The sequence below is a fragment of the Sinocyclocheilus rhinocerous genome, unplaced genomic scaffold (genome assembly GCF_001515625.1).
Source record: "Sinocyclocheilus rhinocerous isolate Xijiao unplaced genomic scaffold, SAMN03320098_v1.1 scaffold432, whole genome shotgun sequence".
Lineage (NCBI taxonomy): Eukaryota > Metazoa > Chordata > Actinopteri > Cypriniformes > Cyprinidae > Sinocyclocheilus > Sinocyclocheilus rhinocerous.
The window spans coordinates 822,265-844,120 of record NW_015627225.1 but is presented as its reverse complement, the minus strand read 5'-3'; the positions used below and the strand labels follow the sequence as shown (position 1 = coordinate 844,120).

General features: G+C 37.5%; 1 protein-coding gene across 4 annotated transcripts in view; it reads right to left on the bottom strand.

Annotated features, from left to right (window-relative positions):
- kcnh1a (potassium voltage-gated channel, subfamily H (eag-related), member 1a) overlaps nt 1–21,856 on the bottom strand; it is a 52,713-nt gene that overhangs the window by 5,225 nt on the left and 25,632 nt on the right. For all 4 annotated transcript variants that reach the window (XM_016529357.1, XM_016529365.1, XM_016529374.1 and 1 more), the window contains 3 exons: nt 17,645–17,844; nt 12,145–12,397; nt 7,033–7,229 (listed from right to left, as the gene is read on the bottom strand). In XM_016529357.1, the coding sequence (XP_016384843.1) occupies nt 7,033–7,229; nt 12,145–12,397; nt 17,645–17,844 (650 nt within the window). The remainder of the gene's footprint in view (nt 1–7,032; nt 7,230–12,144; nt 12,398–17,644; nt 17,845–21,856) is intronic.

Here is a 21,856-nt window from a genome sequence, read left to right as displayed (position 1 = left end):
CGATGAGCTTTGTAAAAATCGACGCGTTTCAGAAAGGCGGGGCATAGAGAAGCAACAATAATGTACATTATGTGGAAAATAATGTGTTTTTTTAACCTTAAACCGCATAAACACATTGCATTACACCAAATACACAACATAATGTTCCTTTTAGCAACGTCATATGACCCCTTTAAAACGCTCTTTAAAATATCGACTGTTTTGCAGAACAGTCATGCAGGTTCGAAATGACATGAGGGGAAGTAAATGATGACAGAATAATCTTTTTTTTGGGGTGAATTATCTCTTTAAATACACCTAAAGCTCAAACGACAGCATCTGTGATGTGATTTTTATTTCCACAAAATCATTTTAACCAGTCTCTCAGTTTGTAAAACTAACAAAAAAACTAATTTGGTCATTTGAAACAATAAAATATATAATTCTTCATATGGAGCAAAACTTCCTCCTCAGGAATTACATCAGTACGCACAATCAGTCATACATATTTCATATATTTTTGCTTTAACAAACATACCATTTTTATATTTGTGCTTGGAACAAACTTCCTTATGTAAATGCATCAGTTGTGATGTGATGAAAATCTAATACCTAATTTAGTGTGCTCAGTCAATAATCAGTCTTTTAAAAAATTGCATGTAAATATCTCATTATACTCTTTTTTTATGTTTTTGTCAACTTGTTTTCTTTCAGTTTGCACAGGTTTTGTATATTTTTTTGGAAGTGACTGCTCATAGACCACAAGAAATCAGAAATTTCTAAGCTTCTTTTTGTAGGCTGGTCATGTTTTTTGCTGTTGTTATCCCCTGTGTAAGCAAATCAGTTAGTCATTCACTTACATTTTCATGGAAAAGAAAATCCTCTACTGGTCAAAATGACCAGAACACAATATGAGGGTTAAACACACTTTTTTTTTTTTTTTACTTTTTACAAACTGAGGGAACAGTCCAACTGATTTTCTGAAACTTTAAATTGTATTTATATTAAATAATGTTCCTTTAAATCACAAAATACTCTAAAAAATAATCTTAGTACTTAAATGTAAATGTTGAGGCTCTTAGCACTCATGCCGTTGTTTCTGGTGTTTTGTAAACGCTCGCCCTTGAAGGATATACGAGGCAGAGAAAGGACAGACATGCAGAGAAGGATTACATAACAAAAGCTGAAGCGTTACACAAAGGTGTGTGTGTCTGCGTGTACGAGGAGGGTGGTATTATGTGCTCACACAGAGATTCCTAATGGTGTATTGTTAGAATCCTTCTGTTGCCACGCGTCCCTCGCACTCCCGCGCACGCACGGCCCTCTTGTGTATTCTGCTTTTGCTTTCCCCCCCTAAATATATCATCATCAAACAGGGGAAACTCATTCTGCAGCCCTCAAAGTGTTCAAAATGTGTGTGTGATGTTGGAGGTGTTAGTCTGGGGATAGAACGGTAAAAATGAGGGGAAGGAGGGGACGGTGAGAGACAGTGGGGCGAGAGGGAGCACTCACATCTCCACTGTTTCATAATTCAAACTAAAAGCCGACTGTGTGCACATTGAAGCAAGAAAAATTTCCCATAACACTGTAATACTCTGAAATGAAAGCATACACTCAACTATCCTACTTCACCGCACAGTCCTGTTTTACTTTTCTCTTTTACCTATCACTAAACCTCCGTTTGCACCCTGTCTACAGTAAAAGTTACAATTTCATGTTTAATTCATGCTTAAATTGGGACAATATGACATTGACATTGCATACTTTGCATTTCGGTGATTGCTCTTTAAATTGAATTGAATATTTGTTATGATGCACAAGACGTACAAATCACATTGTGTATTATGTCATTTATGATTATCCTGATTATTTTAATTTAGCCGAGTGTGTGTAATATTTGCGGCAGCAATGCTGGGAGTGTGATATGATATATATGATATGATATATGATATGAATTATTTCATTTTTAAGATGATTTTGAGTAACATCGCTCCACCTGTACACTACTTTTCAAAAATTTGTGGTTAGTAAGATTTTTTTTTTTTATTAATATTTATTCAGCAAGGGTGCATTAAATTGATCAAAAGTGACAGTAAAAAATTTTTACATTGTTACGAAAGATTTCTATTTCAAATAAAAGCTGTTATTTTAAACTTTCTGTTCATCAAAAAAGTAATGGTTTTCACATAAATATTAAGCTACTATTTTAAACATTAAAATGATTTTAGCACCATTAGAATGATTTTTGATGATCATATGAGACTGAAGACTGCAGCAATTGCTGCTGAAAATTCAGCTTTGCCATCTAAGGAAAAAAATTACATTTTTAAATGTATTAAAATAGAAAACAGTTATTTTAAATTACAAAAAAAGTTCACAATATTGCTGTTTTTACTGTATTTTTGGTCAAATAAACGCGACCTTGGTGAGCATAAGATACTTTCAAAAACATTAAAAGTCAATACAGTGACATACAACACACTAACATTAATAACATACTAATATTCTTGCCTCACATCCCATAATTAATCATGCCTAATTTAACTATGCACCAAAGTCTGAGTCAGAGGAAAAAGCCGGAACGATCCGTACACGTTCAAACCAAATGACTTATGAGGCGCCGTGTTGAATAGATTATAACTATTATTAAACACAAATGGATGTTTATTTTAATCAGCATGTTTGTGTACCTGCTTTGTTGTATTTTCCTAAGAACTTTTAGTTTACTGATATTTATAGGCTTGTGTGTTTTGAAATTATGTCAGGAAAGGGTAAATTATTTTACTTGGAAAACAAAATTAAAAGATAGATGCTTGTTTATGAGATGAAGTACTTGGTCAGTGAATAAGCTGCAGGTTTTTGAGCTGAAATACTGCTGTTTAGTTAATTCACCCCTGTGTGCTTTCATTGTGTGTCTCATGCTGACTGATTGGTTATGTCACTGATCTAAGATCAGATTTACCACACTCATCACGACCTCACAGAATCTGATCCCTCGGCAGTGACTGATTCACTCACACCTGCCAAACACACACAGGGTCATGATGGGACATATTGAGTAAATGACTGTGTCAAACCAGTGATACACATCTGACCTTTTACCACTCATGACTTTTGACAGCAATTCAATTACAGCAGCAAACACAAGCATTCCTCTTTGCACACACATTAATGCATCTTGAAGGGTGTGAATGTCTTTTGTGTGCATGAATATCTGTGTTTTACCCATTACAGCTGCATAAACCAAACCTTAATCAAAGCTAAAATAACTCTTGACACAGCAGCGCTGAGATGAAGAGGATTTTGCAGAGTTACCCTGGCAACCACAAACATGCACAGAAACAAATTGGATGAACCGTTTAAGCACTTAGTTATGCAGGTGTGACAGAGGACAGATGTACTGTATGTACTGTCTTAGCATCATGGGAGTTTGTTTGTTCAGATTTCACATAGAAAGATGCCAAAACTGGTGCTATGCACCCTGTTGTGTACAAACTCAGTAGATCGTCTTTAATATTTAACCTCCAGCAAGTATTGTTGGTTTCCAAAAACATCTTGTACTTCTGTTTTAGTACAAAGATTGTTTGTGATGATACTGACTTCTAATTTAGACGTCTGCTGAAGTTAAATGTTAAAGTAATGTTCTAGATCAATACAAGTTAAGGTCACCAGTGGTGGGCAATAACAGTATTTTTACTTTGTTAATGTATCCGAATATTTTCATTTTAGGAAACTTTTATTTCACTACATTCCAAAGCTTAATATATTAATTTTTACTCTGGTGCATTTCATAAAAATATTCATTCCTTGTTATTTGAACGGAGGACACCAAGGCACTCTCCTGGACTCAACACCATTGTCAGATTTGTGAACAAATCACTGTTTTGAGTTGATTCTTTTCAGGGAACCTGTTGGATCAGTTTACAACAAGTTCTGAATGATTCATTGGTGAACTTGACTGATCCGATTGCAGCCTTTTGAGTGATTCGGTTAAATATGACTGCGCACAATTAATTAACAGTGGTCTGTCAATCAGTATTTTTACTTTTCATATTTATGATACTATTTTTAATGTACTGAAGTAAAATATTACTTGTAAGCACTATAAGTAAAATGCATTTTTTGGTCACACTTTCTTTTAAGGTCCAATTCTAGCTTTTAACAAACCACTAACTGTGACTTTTGCCTCAAACTCCTAACTGGCTGCTTATTAATAGTTAGTAAGGTAGTTGTTACGTTTAGGTATTGGGTAGAATTAGGGATGTAGAATATGGTCATGCAGACTTTATAATATGTGCTTTATAAGTACTAATAAACAGCCAATATGTTAATAATAGGCATGCTAATAAGCAACTAGTTAATAGTGAGAACTGACCTTTATACTAAAGTGTTACAAGTATTTTACTACAGTAAAATTCAAAAGGAGTACTTGGTTTTTCTGGAATATTTCCTTAGAATATTTGAACTTTAATTCAAGTACTTGATTTGTGTTCTTAAATGTTGATTACCACAGTAATACTTCTGTGGGGCTTTGGAAGAAGTGACTCTTCTGAACACTCTCAACATTGCATTTGGGGAGTTGTGTGGTTAGGAATGAGGACTCAGGCATACATTAGAAGTAGAAAAACAGTCCCATAGTCACAAATAGACTGCGATATGTACTCTGTGTATGCTGCTGCTGCTGTTTTATCCAGGCCAAAACGGCCTATTTGACCACTGTATAAAGTCAATGAATAAGGAATTTGTCCAGAAATATAACATATGTAGTCTTCCTATGACATATTTTTTTCCATGTATAACAAGTTTTTTTTCTATCTGGGTCACAATCAAATGGTAAACATCATGACTAATTCATGGAGATATGAGCTAATTAAAGGCTCCCACTTGGCAACGGTGTCAGAGAGGCATTCATATAACCATATTTTGCATTTTCATATTTAAATGTATTGTTTAAGAGAACAGACCATTATAGCTAACAAAACCATAGTGTTCAGGTAAGGATCCAGCTAACAAGTGACACAAACATGACAAAAGTCCATTACAAATAAGTGTAGGCGTGAAGAGCTCAAAAGAGAGACTATTGAGTGAAGCTCTCACCTGTGCCATTAACATGTTTAACAGTATATATTAATGCAGCAGATGGATTATGTAAAAGGATTTAGGCCTGGCTTCAATATGAAAGTGTTTGCTGAGGTATATGATAGTTATATTTAACCCATATGGATAACTATACTATACAGTGTAAGCCGTTCCAATAAAGCAGCAGACACTCGCTGAGCTATTATTAGCCTCCTCCTCAGACCCAGTTCCACTGAGAAACAGAACTCACACAGGGCCGAGATCCAAAATTTAGATACACTGAGAGCCATTTTATCACACTGACAGCTGTCTTTATTATGAACTGGGAAGGAATTTATGGGTAAGATAATTGCTACACTTCAAGATCTGGTTTATGGAGTGTTACAGTTCATTTGAATGTGATTTGATGTGATAAAATGAGAACGAAATTTAATGTTTTTCTTCAGAAAGTCAAAACAATGAGGGACAGTCAAGGGATGTGGCCTAGCAGGTGGTGTGTGCACTCTCTGGTTTATACGTGGGCAACCAGCTTGGGTAATTTCCTTCATCTTTATCATTTCCTGTCACTTCTATACTATCCTCTCCAATTAAAGCCCATAGAATTGAAAAAACAAGGATTTAGAAAGAGCCTACATGTCTTTTAATCCCTTAATCCACCTTTCAGTCATTTCTAGCCAATTAAACAAGCCAGTTTAGTGATGTGTGTTTCTGATCAGACCATTTCTCTCTTTTTCTGTCTGTCTCTCTGATTGAATGGCAAAGCAGCTCTATTTATCTCTTTCTCTTTACTTTCAGTCAGATGAATGGTACACAGTTCTTCAATTCAGCAATACTTTATATATTAACAGCTCTCACACACATAAATGTTAATTATCACAGTATTTCCTCAATTGTTTGTACTGGCACTTCCACTGAAACGTACACACACTTAAACCTCTCTTCTTAACAAATTGTATTAGGCCCTTTTCAAGCAAAGCATTGCGTAACTGCAAAAGAAGACATGTGAGGGGGTTTTCTACTGCATATATAAAGTGATTTCTAGTTTACTATGTTCACAATATCAGATATATCGGATTTCTCTTTAATTTTATTTCATGTTTTCTCTTTTTTGGCCAATGAAATAACATTCTAAATAAGTGTAGGGACTCCCGGTCTCATCTGTGTCATCATGATTTTATGCGGAAGTAGTAGATGCTCATGGCACTATCTTCTCTTTTTCCCGGTCTTTAAGACCAGTGGCAATCAGCATTAAAGACGTTAATAGTCTACGCAAAAATTTTGTCACCATTTACTCACCCCTTATGTCATTCCAAACTTGACTTTCTTTCTTTGGAAGAACATAAAAGATGATATTTCGAATAATGTTGGTAACCAAGAAGTTTCGGCTCCCATTGACTTCCACTGTATAGACAACAAATACAATGGATGTCTATGGGAACTGAAACTTTTTGATTAACAATATTCTTCAAAATATCTCTCTTTTGTGTTTTGCAGAAAAATAAAGTCATACAGGTTTGGAATGATAAGTATGAGTAAATAATAACAACATTTTCATTTTTGGGTAAACTACCCTTTAAAGTTGCAATACTGCCACCTACTATATTGGAGTGTCAACCAGTTATTTACTGAATTAATTACAATGCTGTATGTTTTAATTTATTAAACCAATATCAGTATTTCAATACTTAAAGCTTAAACTGCTTAAATCATCTTGATTTACTCTGATTTTCACTATATGTGGTGATGTATGTGAGCATGTTGATCAATAGCTTTAGGAGCTGTATTTATATTTTCCCACAAGTTCAGCATGCTACAATCTACTTCCAGCTGTGCTCATGCTGTGTTGTGAAGTTTGAATGTAGTAACCTGTTAATGTGGGTGCCGTGAAATTCTGCTTACATGATATGTGGTTTGACATGGGCCAGCGGAAAATGAAAGAGTACTGAAAGAGAACGGCAGATGGCATTCACTCACCCTTTTGCGCAGGTTGTACGTAAGCAGGAGGTTTCGTGAGAAGTGGTTGAAGAAGGCGGTGTAGAACTCTAGGACTTTCTGAAGCGCGTCCCGTTTGATCACATGCAAGTCACAGTATGTTAGCGCTCTCACATTAGCACATGCCTGAGCTAGCGTCACCTCCTTCCAGAACACGTCCCCAAACACATCACCTTTACCTGAGGAGAAACACAGACACATTCGTATTCACACAAACAGGCCTGATTGGTTCATTTATTGAGGACCATGACTGTCTATTATATGTGACACTGTAGACTGGAGTAATGGCTGCTGAAAATTCAGCTTTGCCATCACAGGAATAAATTACAATATGTCGTAGGGTATGCCGTTAGGGCCAAGGGAGGTGATAGGAAGGCAAAGGCGTAAACCAGGATAATCCAAAGAGTGTTTTTTTTTTGTTTTATTAGTCCAAGTAGCAAGATTTGGGGGTGATATCTACAAATAAGTGAGTACGATTAAGAAAAAAAAAGGCACAATATGTAAGATTTGTTTTTATTAAAATATCCAAAAACCACTAGAACAGCGTTATATATTTTGCTGACTTGTGTACTTACATTATCCCAAATGTTTCGAAGAATGTTTAAATCCAGAGAAATAAGCAATTTTAACTAGTGACACGGACCGTGTCCATAGTGTCATTGTGTCGCCTGCCAATGACGTCAAACATAATAGACCGGTGCCGACCGCTCAGAGTAGCATTATAACAGAACTTTCAAATGTATCTAGTATGATAAAACAGCGCTGCTTTTTTTTCCCACATCCGCACGACCGGAAGGAGCGGAAGCGGTCGACTGTGGCATAATAAAAGCTCCGCTGCTTTCTAGCCGTGTGTGAAGTGTGTTGTGATGTTCGTTGATATGTGCACCTATCACCGAAGATACCCCACAGCGTCTTCATACCCCAGTTAATGCCATCTTACCGAAACAACATGACGAATGCTAAAGACAATTAAACTTTTTCAAATACAAACTGTGTTATTGTCCGAGGAGCGGAAATAATAGATGTAAATCATGTAATAACTGTATATCACACAGACCAGGTGACGATATAAATACTGCATCTCATCGTCACACAATAGAAAACAGTTATTTTATATTGTAATATTATTTCACAGTATTACTGTTTTTACTTTATTTTTGATGCAGCCTTAGAGAGCATGAGAGTGTATTATGACTTGTTTTCAATGAATATAATTCCATTTTCAGTTGTTTCAAGAATAAACTATGTTAAATTAATTTGTCTTATTTTCTAACACTCTTTTTGCAGCAAAAAATACTGCAAATGATCTCTCTGTTTTGTCTTTCCTCTCTGTCTCAGATTACAATAGACAGATCATGTGTATTATTGGTGTGAAATTCAACTTGTGTAAAACACCACTAACACGTCAGATCAGAAGATTCAAGCAGTTGAAAGCAGTTGAAAGAACTGTTAAAAATGTATTCACAGTAATATCCTGGCAAAAACACATTTTCAATATAGCTGCCAGCAGCGATTACCGGGGTTCAAGCGCTTTAGGCATTTTAAGCGCAAAAGGAAAAAGACATTACATATTATTTAGCAAGCCTGTAACCACCTAAATCAATTATTAAAAAAGCATTTTTGGCAAATCCAGGTGATTTACCATAGAAATATGATGTTTTTAGACGTTTATGACTGTTATAGCGCCAGCTGTGGTCCGATCTCTCTGAAACTTTGCATGCTTGTTTAGAATCACCTGTCTCAAAAACGTTTTGAGTTTTTGTTTAGGCTTTATAGGCTTTTGTGTATATTTGGACAGGCCCCTTTTCTAAAGGACCCCGTTATAGCTTCCCAAAGGGTAAATTTCAACATGTTTTTGATAATTATTGGCCTAGAGAGTCCTGAGAATTGCACTGCGGTGGTTTTTTCCAGACTAAGCGCAAAACCTTGGACTAGTTCACAAAAGTAGGTTTTCACATCTTCTTAATCATTTAAAAAACGGTTTGATTGACAGCAGTGGTTCTAGAAGCAAAGTTGTTCGGAACGAGGAGGTCTATCATTCGATACGAATATCGTGTGTATGTGCGGAAAACCGCGCAATGTACAATCGTTTACGCCCTCAAAAAATGCGATACCGCCCCCCAGTGGCCGATTTCTTTCAAGTTTCTCACAGACCTTTGGGGCCATTTAGTTTTTTCCCTACGTTTTACAAAAAATGTGAAATACAGGCCGATTGGGGCGAGCCTCGGTCACATTGTAGGCGGTGTGAGTACTACCATCCCTCCATGTTTCAAGTCTCTACAACTTACGGTTTGGTCTGCACAATCAGTTTTACAAAGAAATCGCTCATCCGCTACGCGCTTGAACCCCTAATTACTGGTTAACTCACTTAGGGTATAACTCTACATACTGTATCACAAACGTGTCTGACAGATGAAAAATGATGATGAAGAGACATATTCCCTCAATCCATTACTGATATCAACAAACGCACAAAAGTCTTGTCCATCCATCTCCATCTGCTCACATCTAGGATGAAGAGGGTTATAGAGCCAAAATGTCCCCTCAGATAAATTATTTACGGTTCCCTTTCAGTCGGTCACTCTCGACGTCACGTCGGATGACCGACGAATTGGGATCTCGCTTAGAGGGACCAATCTACTTCGAGTGTAAACCGACTGAAAGGGAACGTCTCGGTTACGTATGTAACCCTCGTTCCCTGAAGGAGGGAACGGAGACGTCACGTCCCGTCGCCACAGCTCCTGTACCACCGCTGAGCGGCCGGGTCACCGGCTCGGCTCCTCAGCGAAAACCTGAATATGCGTTGCATCTGCTGCCTACTTATACTCACGCTGTGATCAGCAGCAGCTGGATGCAATAATCGCATGCCAATGTGCATTGGCTCGTTTAGTTTACACTCGAAGTAGATTGGTCCCTCTAAGCGAGATCCCAATTCGTCGGTCATCCGACGTGACGTCTCCGTTCCCTCCTTCAGGGAACGAGGGTTACATACGTAACCGAGACGTTCTTCTGCGTCTCAGTAAATTTTCTAGAATACAGATTCTGCAGATGGAGAGAGATATTTTAGCACCTCACAGTTTCAATGAATGATTGACTGTCTTGGGCTGAGCTCAGTATCAGTTTTGTAGTTGTAGTTTAAACTGATTTTTAAGGAGTAATAAACACCCAAAACAAGGGCACTGTCACTGTATTCTGTTCGTTGCACTTTTAAGTGAGAGTAAATGAAAAGAGAGAGTCCATAATATATGTAGTAGAGCAGCAGTGTCATTATAGATCTACAGGGCACTGCGTACTGACCTCTGACCCAAAGTTTCGCTCAATCCACCCACTCAAGATACAAGTGGTCAGATCGATAAACCTTTTTATTCTGTCTTCATAGTCCGATCTGTGTGTGTGGTGTGTGTGTGTTCTAATTTTAGAAGCAAGAGAGAACATTTGTGGCCTTTCAGACTGATCCTAAATCAGTTTAACAGCCGCGGCAGAGAGCCAAATTTAGCAAAGCATCGTTAGTTTGTCAACAGAGAAAAATACGGCCATTAGATGCTCAGCTCTGTGGCTTCACGAGGCGAAGCAGCCTAATCTTTTTTGTGTTGTGAGACAGACAGATGTTAGAAATGACAGATACTACAGTACATCATGGGCTGTATACATCCATGAGTTGCATGTCTGACCAAAGATCACTGTTTGCCTTATTATATATTTTTTTAGGGATGTCTGGTCGATACTGAAAATGAATGAAATAATACTCGTATGAACAGTAACAGCAGGCAGGACAATGAAATCAGAAATGTATCAAAATATGAGATCTATGCATTAGGGCTCACAGTATATATTATAACATATCATTAATGTAAATTAAACAATTATATGGGTAAGAAAAAGATAAAGCCACTCAATCCACATTCATTCATTCATTCATTCATTCACCCATTCATGTATTTCATTCATTCATTCTTTATTAAAGACTATTTACTGGAATAATTATGTCTCAGGAAAAACTAATAAATAAATACTACACATCTAATTTCATTATTGTAGTATTTGCAACTATTTCTTATGTAGTTTTTTCTATATAATAAATAAATAATATTTGCTATTGTTTTTTGCAGTAATATCAAAATTGGTATTCTTAGGGGAAGGTTTTCATTTGAATGAATGAATGAATGAATGAATGAGACAATATGCAGCCAACACAAGAGAATATTACATCATTTATAGCATTATGACATTTTTATCTGTTTCACTAAGAAATTATATTTAAAAAAAAATAGGCACTTAATGCTGTGGTATAAACTTTCATAGTTCAATGTGCTGCAGAGATTTTTTTAACATAATATAAAAGATGTCTACAGCAAGCAAGCTGGAAGGTTTCTAACTCAATTATTGCCAGAAAAGGATGAACTCATACTTAGAGAAGATCTTAAAAACGTCTTATATCATACTTTAGTAAAATTACTTTTCAAATATCATTTTATTGTTACTTTTTATCATCAGCTTAGGCTATATTTTGCATAATTTAACATGCTTTATGCTCAAAATTTCAAATTTTTCCTCTTCATTTTATTTTATTATTGTTCTCTGAATGTTTTACGCACAGAGGAAGAGAAAGAGTTGGACACATTGATCAAAGAGGATACAGGGTGCAGGATGTGGGAATAAACAAAAGGGAGAGGGATAGCACAGTGTGGAGGAGTGGGTGTGACAGCCTGAATGTCAGTCAAGATATATGATCACATAGAAGCTCTGTGGGTGCACATAATCCTCCCATTGGGAACTAAACCCAAGACAGAGGGATGCTGTCTTCATGTCAGTGAGTCTGTAGAGGAAATTCGTTTTGAATACAGTAACAGCTGAAGCAGACTTAAGCCCTGTGGTGTCAAAATTAGAGCTGTTCAAAATCAAGAAGTCAAAATTCTTAGTGGGTAAACTGTCTAACAGCTTGCACCACTGTTAAAAATGTAGCAAATAAAAAACTATTTGACCTCACTAATCTAGTCGGCTGTTGGACGGCAACTCAGCCATCATGATCCATACCTAGTCAATACTCATTAATTCAGATCCAGATCTATTTCTCTGTCTCTGTTTTCCTCTTACCCAGAATGGCGACCACCTCGTCGTCTTGGATGACCTCCAGTGACCCTGACACCACAAAACAGAGGCTGTCCACGCTCTCGCCCGCATGGTAGATAAGATCGCCTGGAGCGCAGTGGATGGTCTGGAACTCCATGGCCAAAGCCCGCAAACAGCCGTCACTGGCTAAACGGAAAGCAGGATGTTCCTTGAAAACCTTCCTGTTCAGGTGCACACATATATCAGCACGCATGTCTTTAGGACAGATCTGCAAAACCTGTAATGGGAGAGAGAAATAACAGATATAAGTGGTAATTCTGCTGCAACTTCATTTGATTTAAAGGGGTCATGTCATGATCAAATTTTCCTTGATCTTTTGAGATAAAAGAGCTTGATGTACTATGGAAACATACTGTAAATTTCATACATACAAATGGCAACAAGCAAGAGACTAGATTATAAACACTAAACAACAGCATCTCTTCAATATCTAATTTAGCAATTTCGGTCACACTATATTTTAAGGTCTAATTCTTGTTATTAACAAACCATTAACTATGACTTTTGCCTAAATAAACTCATAATTTGCTGCTTATTAATAGTAAGGTAGTTGTTAAGTTTAGGTATTGGGTAGAATTAGGGATGTAGAATATGGTCATGCAGAATATGTGCTTTAAGGCCAATTTACACCGCACCGACAAACGCCAACAGACTAGTCTGTCGGAGTTTGTTGGATCAGTGTGTTACCCCTGTTGCCGTTTGTTGGCATTGGTTGGAATATGTTTTCACCCGACTGAACATGCTTAATTGGCGTTTGTTGGGTCATGGAATGTCTGAGCAGTGTGAAATGATTTTCCAACAAACGACAACAAACTCTGACGTAATCTGATGTGGCCACGAACCGTTGACATGACGATGCACATATTTCACTCAAAGCAAGCTTCAACCATGGCCTCTTTCGTTTTATTCGCCGTCTTTCAGGCGAAGAATGACACGCAAAGAAATTAATAACAGTAAAATTTTGATTGTGGCTACAGGATCATCCATTTCTTCCCCAGTCAGACTTCCCTGGTGTTACACTATCTACACCGGATGCGAGCGGTGCGACACGACAAAATACAATGAGGTTCTATTGATTATAATCAGTGACGCTGTCTACACTGGATGCGGCGCGATGCGACAACTGTCGCGTCCGGTGTAGACGCGGTGTTACTTGACTCTCTTTGACTCAAAGTTTGTCTGTGTTTGTTGGGGCAGTGTGAACATGACAGTTATTTTTCATAAAATTCTAAATCCAACAGCCAACTTGAGCCAACCTGTTTGTTGGCGTTTGTCTTTGAGGTGTGAATTGGCCTTTATAAGTACTAATAAACAGCTAATATGTTATTAATAGGCATGCTAATAAGCAACTAGTTAATAGTGAGAATTGGCCCCTATACTAAAGTGTGACTACAATTTCCTGGCTGCATACATAAAATTCAATAAAATCTGTTAGAAAGTCAAAATTAGAACCTAGTTAAAGGGGTTATATGATACTATTTTAAAGATCATTATTTTGTGTATTTGGTGTAACAGAATATGTTGACATGCTTTAATGTTCAAAAAACACATTATTTTTCAAATACTGTACATTATTGTAGGTCCTCTATGCCCCGCCTCTCTCAAACACACCCCCTCCTTTGACAAGCGCAGTCTGCTCTGATTGGCCAGCTGACCCAGTGCATTGTGATAGGCCGAACACCGCAAGCACTCGTCGGAAATGTAAAGCCTCTTACCATAATCGCAGCTTCAGCTTTCAAAATAAATGTAAAGACAGTAAATAATGTCATTAGTTTTACCATCAGTTCAAGCCCGAAAGGGCAACAGAGTCACGTGACAGACACAGTAATGATGCAGTACACAAGCCCGGTTAAGACTGCTGACTCCACTTTGATGTGATGCTGTGTCTCTCTCTCTCTCTCGCACACGCACACACACACACACACACACAATGCGCAAAACACCGCATTTGAACAGTCAATAGCAAATACTTAAACTAATAACAAAACAGTAGCTGATTCAGAAGCGCCAGATTGTCATAGCAAAGTCAGAATGACCTCCTCTCCTAGGTTCACGAAACGGTCGTCCATAAAATGCATTGCTGTTCTGTTGTAAGTAATCTTAAAGATTCCTAAATGCATCTACTTCCGGAAGGCCAAATAAAGTGCTTTTGCTTTCGCCTAGAAACACACAGCATCTCCCTGACATGCTGCTTCAACACTAACTGCGGTTACTGAAACCACGCCTTCTTTCTTTGCATGCACATTTGGGCACATTATGCAAATATTCCCACATAGTGACCTAGATATGTGGGGGCGTGCTAGAACGAGCCGTTTTAGGTAGGCGTGGCTGACTCTTAACTTTTATAAAGATGTGTGTGCGTGTGTTAATAGATCAGTGTGTATTTCCAACATGTAATTACACACACTGAAGGCTCTTAAACAACAGCTGTTACAACTTACACTTCATCAATGTCACTGTGTGTGTGAAATAAACAATCTAGTGTGATGCTTGATGAAAACACTGCCCTCTAGTGACTGGGTGAGGGAAAGAGAGAATAAATAATTCATTAAAAAAATCAAAATAAAGCAGTCACACTTTATTTTATGGTCAAATTCTTGTTATTAACAAACCATTAACTATGATTTTTGCCTAAATAAACTCATAATTTGCTGCTTATTAATAGTAAGGTAGTTGTTAAGTTTAGGTATTGGGTAGAATTAGGGATGTAGAATATGGTCATGCAGAATATGTGCTTTAAGGCCAATTTACACCGCACCGACAAACGCCAACAGACTAGTCTGTCGGAGTTTGTTGGATCAGTGTGTTACCCCTGTTGCCGTTTGTTGGCATTGGTTGGAATATGTTTTCACCCGACTGAACATGCTTAATTGGCGTTTGTTGGGTCATGGAATGTCTGAGCAGTGTGAAATGATTTTCCAACAAACGACAACAAACTCTGACGTAATCTGATGTGGCCACGAACCGTTGACATGACGATGCACATATTTCACTCAAAGCAAGCTTCAACCATGGCCTCTTTCGTTTTATTCGCCGTCTTTCAGGCGAAGAATGACACGCAAAGAAATTAATAACAGTAAAATTTTGATTGTGGCTACAGGATCATCCATTTCTTCCCCAGTCAGACTTCCCTGGTGTTACACTATCTACACCGGATGCGAGCGGTGCGACACGACAAAATACAATGAGGTTCTATTGATTATAATCAGTGACGCTGTCTACACTGGATGCGGCGCGATGCGACAACTGTCGCGTCCGGTGTAGACGCGGTGTTACTTGACTCTCTTTGACTCAAAGTTTGTCTGTGTTTGTTGGGGCAGTGTGAACATGACAGTTATTTTTCATAAAATTCTAAATCCAACAGCCAACTTGAGCCAACCTGTTTGTTGGCGTTTGTCTTTGAGGTGTGAATTGGCCTTTATAAGTACTAATAAACAGCTAATATGTTATTAATAGGCATGCTAATAAGCAACTAGTTAATAGTGAGAATTGGCCCCTATACTAAAGTGTGACTACAATTTCCTGGCTGCATACATAAAATTCAATAAAATCTGTTAGAAAGTCAAAATTAGAACCTAGTTAAAGGGGTTGAGACTTTAGTCTTTGCAACTTTACAGATCTTCTTTATGCACCAAGAGCTTGTAACACTCCAAAGAGAAAGGAAAAATTGAAATTGCATCATATGACCCCTTTAAGTCATGAAACTCTAGACAGGCTAAGTCTTTTACATGCAATCTGCTATCAATCACATCCTTTACTACATGGCACAAGCTGATTGGCCTCTGCTGAGTCTGCAGCCAATGAGACTGCTCAACCTTTAAGTAGCCTAGTTCAGTGTTCGCAGTATGATGGTCCTGTCAGAATTCCTCTGAATCCCTCCACCTCCCCCAGCTCCACCTGTCTAGATCTACTATGGGATTTATGTATGCCTATCATGCAGTAGCTGCAAATCTTACACACTCGCAGCAGCATGTCTGTTTATCTAATAGCAGTTGCAAGTCCGTACTTGCTGTGCAGCATATCTAGTCTGCCAAGACCAAATACATTAACATTGTCATATCCATTAACGTACTAAAATTTCAGTGAGTTATCATGATTGAAATGGTTAGATTTCAGTTCCTATGACTATAATTATTGTTTTTTATGTTATTATTTATTATTTATTTATTTATTTTAAGTTCAAGTTCAACTTTCAGCTGTTTTAAATGAATTGCTTTGATGGGAAATCCCTTATTTTGGATTATTTTTAGTAGCCAGGGAATGATTAGATTCTTTTTTTTTTATAATACTAATTAAAGGCACAATATGTAATTTTCGCCGCTAGAGGGCGCGTATTCAAAATAAACAAAGAGGCAAAGGCGTAGTTTGATGGCGCCGTGACTGAGTGTGGAATCATGGGAGTTGTTGTCTTCATCCCCACAGCCGACGCAATCCGATGGGACTCTTGCAGAAATCATGTTCATGGATGAGCTAATGATTTATTAATGTAGTAGAATGAAGCAGGGTGAGGCTGAAAGCCGTCGAAGCAAACCGAGGCCGCTGAACGAGTGCGACACGAACGAGGCGCTGAACGAGCGTGACAAAACCGGAAATCGAGGGGTTATGACATCATTGGCAGGCGACACAATGACACTATGGACACGCTCCGTGTCACTAGTTAAAATTGCTTATTTCTCTGGATTTAAACATTCTTCGAAACATTTGGGATAATGTAAGTACACAAGTCAGCAAAATATATAACACTGTTCTAGTGGTTTTTGGATATTTTAATAAAAAAATCTTACATATTCTGCCTTTAATTCATTGTACTAAATTAGCCATATTAATTGTACTAAATTAACACTGACAGCCCCAATTATTATTTTTTTCTATTATTAAAAATTAGCATTTTTATTTTTTATAACCCCTCTCTCACACCATACAAATTTCTGTTTACTGTCATGCCAGTGAAGCATACTGGGAGGCCGACACAGAGAGACAGAGGTACAGGACTCGCGTGCCGGTGTGCATGTGTGCATTTAAGCGCATTAGCGTGTGACATGTCCCCGAGCTGCCATTCCCAGCAGCCCCTCACTTTTCCAGAGCATCTCCCTTTCTGCATGTGGTTGTCACGGAGACATGGAAGTTGGCTCTGGGGAGAACAGTGTGAGCTTGTGTGATGAGATGGTTAAATCACGAGAGAGAAAGAGAGAGAGAAGGAGACAGCTGGAACATTCTGACAATGTCCGCCCAACGGGGACTTCATATCCACAGAGTCATGCTGTTCCCCTCCTGCAGTTTGCGTATAAACGACAGGACGAGTCTAAACACATCTTGCTAAAGAATCACACTAATGTTTAAAAATACTTAGCCAGACACACTCACACAAACATTTCAGAGCAAGAGTGAATAACCACACACACACACACAAGGGTGTCCAGAGTTGCATACTGGGTAATGGGAGTTGGGCGTACAGGGTGTTCACCTTTTCGGTGTCAATACCATGGGACATGGACCACGTGGAGGCGATGTAATCCATAACCCTCTCGCTCAGGCCTTTGGGCACCTGGTACAGCTTGAGGAAGTCCCGCACGCTGTTCAGCATCTCATGATAGCGGTTTGTGTTCGCATACATCTGCTGGAAGATAGTTGTCACGTTACCGAAGATGGTGGCGTAGAGGAGAGCTGTAGGAAAGATAAAGAAAGGCAGAAAGAAACTTTGGATTAAATGACACAGAGGAACAGAACAATGTAAATAAATCACAAAAAAGTTAATTATATACAGTATATAAAATAATGTTCAAAAATTGAAGACTAAATTAAATATTTAAAATACTTAAATGTAAAAATATATATTACTTATTTTTTTAATTGCAAATTTATTTAATTGCATTTATTTAATTAAAGAGTATCATTTATTCATGCAAATAGACTAGTAAGTAAATGAAAGAATCCCAGTATCCCAGAAGAACATTTTTTATTTCTATAGATGGATATAAATATTGGAGTTAGTACGATTTTTTAAATATTATTTTAAAGAAATTAATACTTATATTCAGCAAGGACGCATTAAATTGATCAAAAGTGACAGTAAAGACATGTTACAAATGTTTTGTTTTTTTTTAAATTAATGCTTTTTTTTTTAACTTTCTATTCATCAAAAATCCTGGAAAAAATGCATTACAGTTTCCACAAAAATATTATGCTGCACAAGTTTTTTTCAACATTGATAATAAGAAGAATTGCTTCTTGAGCACCAAACCAGCATATTAGAATGATTTCTGAAGAGTCATGTGACACTGAAAACTAGGCTGCTGAAAATTCAGCTTTGCCATCATAGAAGTAATTACATTATTAAACATACTAAAAAAGAAAACAGTATGAAAAATGTTATTCCATAAGTTACCAGCTCCAGAACAGAGAGAGACAGATATGACGATAATAATAAATGACAAAGTGAATTGTAAATGAGTGAAAGCACAGGACAGAAAGAAGAAGATTCAATAAAGGCGAGTGATTGTCTTTTTTAAACTGATTTAGCCGGCCTGTAATGGCTTTGCACACAGGAGAAAATCTAATTACGCATGTATGGACTCTAGGTGTGTGTGTGTGTGTGTGTGTGTGTGTGTGTGTGTGTGAATCCCCTCCTAAATACCTTCAGATAAGAATTATGAGCTGCCATTACTCTACATTCATATCTGTCTCATGAACACAAGAAACATTGCCCTTGCCCAGATATATTAAAGGGATAGTTCACATATAAAAGTTCTGTCATCATGTACTCACCCTCATGTTTTTCCAAACCTGTATGCTGTTATTTTTGTCTGTACAACAGTTTGTAGTGACCATGACTGTCTGTGGTGCATATGATTCATGCTCTACTATCTACTCCAAGTCACTTCTTGAAGTTTTGTGTGAGAAAAAGAAAGTCATTATTTCAGTCTGATAATCCTTCTCTCCAATAAACTATTAACTCAAGAGCTAATCAGTTTGATACATGAATGAATTGTTCAGCCTGATTTGTGAACTGGATCAACTGACTCAAAAGAACTATTCATTCACAAATCGAACTGATTTGGTTCTAGAGTTTTGCTCACTGACTCAATGACTGATTATATTTATAGTGTTTTTGGTTTTGTTTTGTTTTTCTTGACAGGTCACTATGTAACAAAAAGATCTGTGTGAAGATTCTTTAAAATACTCTTTTGTGTACTGCAGAAAAAAATAAGAGCATACAGGTTTTGATTGGCATGAGGCTTAGTAAACGATGGCAGAATTTTAATTGTTGGGTGAACTTCCTTGAACTAAAAATGCTTAAATTTGAGCAAACAAATCATTTCTGTCATTTATCTCTTTAAATAATATTTTAAATAACACTGTCATTTAAAGTTTGTGCACACTTCCAGGTGCCGATGTTAATAAAAAGATCAAAGCTTCTCAGTATTTGTCATCTACCCAGCTGCAGTTTTCTAGTACCCCAGCCATTATTATTAGTGTAAGAGTTGTAAGGGAAACAGGTCAATTTAGCTCAAAGGGAATCATTTAAGATTTTAAAGGGAACTCCACCAATAATATGTAAGGGACAGAATCACTGTTTTACGGCTGATCACTGAGACGGCCGACACAAAAAGCATAGTTTGATGGTTTGCTGAGTATTTAAACCAGGCTGTTTGACACCTCCCAAATGGTGTTTTGACCAATTAGAGGTCATCGTTGCTCGGGGTGTTGTATATTCCTCCTCCCCATTCATAAATCAACTGTTATCTCATCATTCACATGGTCCGAGCTTTTCCCGCTCTTGCAGCGTATAATATTGGACCTGATTTCTATAACAAGAATATGATAATTTTGACAAATAGTTGATTGGAAGAAACGTTTCCAGCAAGAAGATTCAAACACATACATACCAAATATGAATACGAACCATTAAGCTATTCAATAGTTATTAAAAATACATACACAATAAATGATTAAGACCTGATAAGTCACATGTAGGTTACATACATGATATGGAGTTATGCATGGAGATGATTAGTTGCTCAGGTCCTTTTAGTGTCATTTAGATGCATATTTACATGGAAATGCAGTTTCTGTGCCATTCTCTGAACATAAGGATACGTTCTGTGAAGACCAGAGTGGTTAAAATGTCTGTAAGGAATCTGCCTGTTCTTTGTCTTAGGTGGGGGGAGAAGTCAATCCAAAGAGCTCGTGATTGCGATCACTGGTTACCATGTGACGGTCACGCTGTGCATCTCTTTTGACCATTATTCTTGATAACTTGCCCCAGAATTGACAATCTCCTTGGAATTGTCAATAAGTGTTCTTCTGTTTAAATGCTGTGAGCTACTCAAAGCTGCTAGTTGGTTCAGGCTTGGGGCCAGGATCTGATTTACGACATCCTGTGTCTTGGGCCTCTTGTGGAATTCTGGGCTCCTCAGGTTTCAGCCATGTTTGACCAAATCTTAGATTGTCTGATTCGGTCTGATATCCTACAGAGTCTTGTGTGTGAGATGGCGGTGATGTACAGATATGCAGTGTGACAGTCTTTGCTGATCTGGGGACAGATTTGGCTCTAGGGTGACAAGAACATGGAACGGAGCTGACAGAGACTGTCCTACTGAACACATGCACACACACACAGACACACATCCTAGACGCTCTGACACCACACATAGGACACAGACACGTCCAGATGTTTCAATGTGTGAGGTCACAGGGTGGGCGTTTGTTCAACCAGCAAACTTTAACTGCTTTCACGGTTCAACATGAACTGTCCCGTCGAATCAAACACACGCACTGTTTTTCAATCTGTTTTTCATTACAGAGGCGGGCGAATGTTCATTAACAAATGAACAAATAAGTGAGCCAGGCAGCTCATTACACACCCTCCCCTTGCATTAACACAGCTGATGTACACTCTTTAATCATGCAAGTGTGACAGAGAGAGAGAGAGTGTGTGTTAGTATTTCTTGAGTGTGTCATTAGTTTGTTCTTTGAGATTGCATGGATTGTCTAGGCAGCTCTTGACAGGAATGATCTGATCTATAGTTCATATCACATGATTAAATTATACTGACGTTTTCAAATGCTGAAGTCTTCTGAAACTGTAACAGAGCTTTAATAACAAAAAAATTCACATCACTGGAATCAGACCATTGACTGAGAACCAGATCAGTTCAAATCTGTTTTTCACTGAATCAACCAAATCATTGAGAAGATTTGACTCAAACAAATGTTTCAATCACAAATTAGACATGTAATAAAAGCTCATCAATATGGCAATATTATCTAAGTGAATAATGAATTCAATTTTGACTTTTTATGAAACTTTTATGGTGTTTTGTTATTTTAAAGCTTGACAGCCCCAGTCTTCATTCATTTTCATTATTATGAAAAGAATGTTCAGGCTATTCTTCACAAATTCCTTTTGTGCTTCATGGTTTTTGGAACAACATGAGGGGTGAGTAAATAATGACAAAATTTTAAGGGGTCATGAACTGAGAAATCAAAATTCCCTTGATCTTTTGAAATATAAGAGGTCATTTTACTATTAAAACATACTGTAAGTTTCAGAACTCAAAGCTTTCTTGTTAGTCTAAAAACAGCTTATATTGAAGCCAATCTGCCAAAACAACAGCTTGTGGAATGTGCCACTTTTTAATGTAATAAGTGTGGCTAAACTCCACCTCCACAGAAG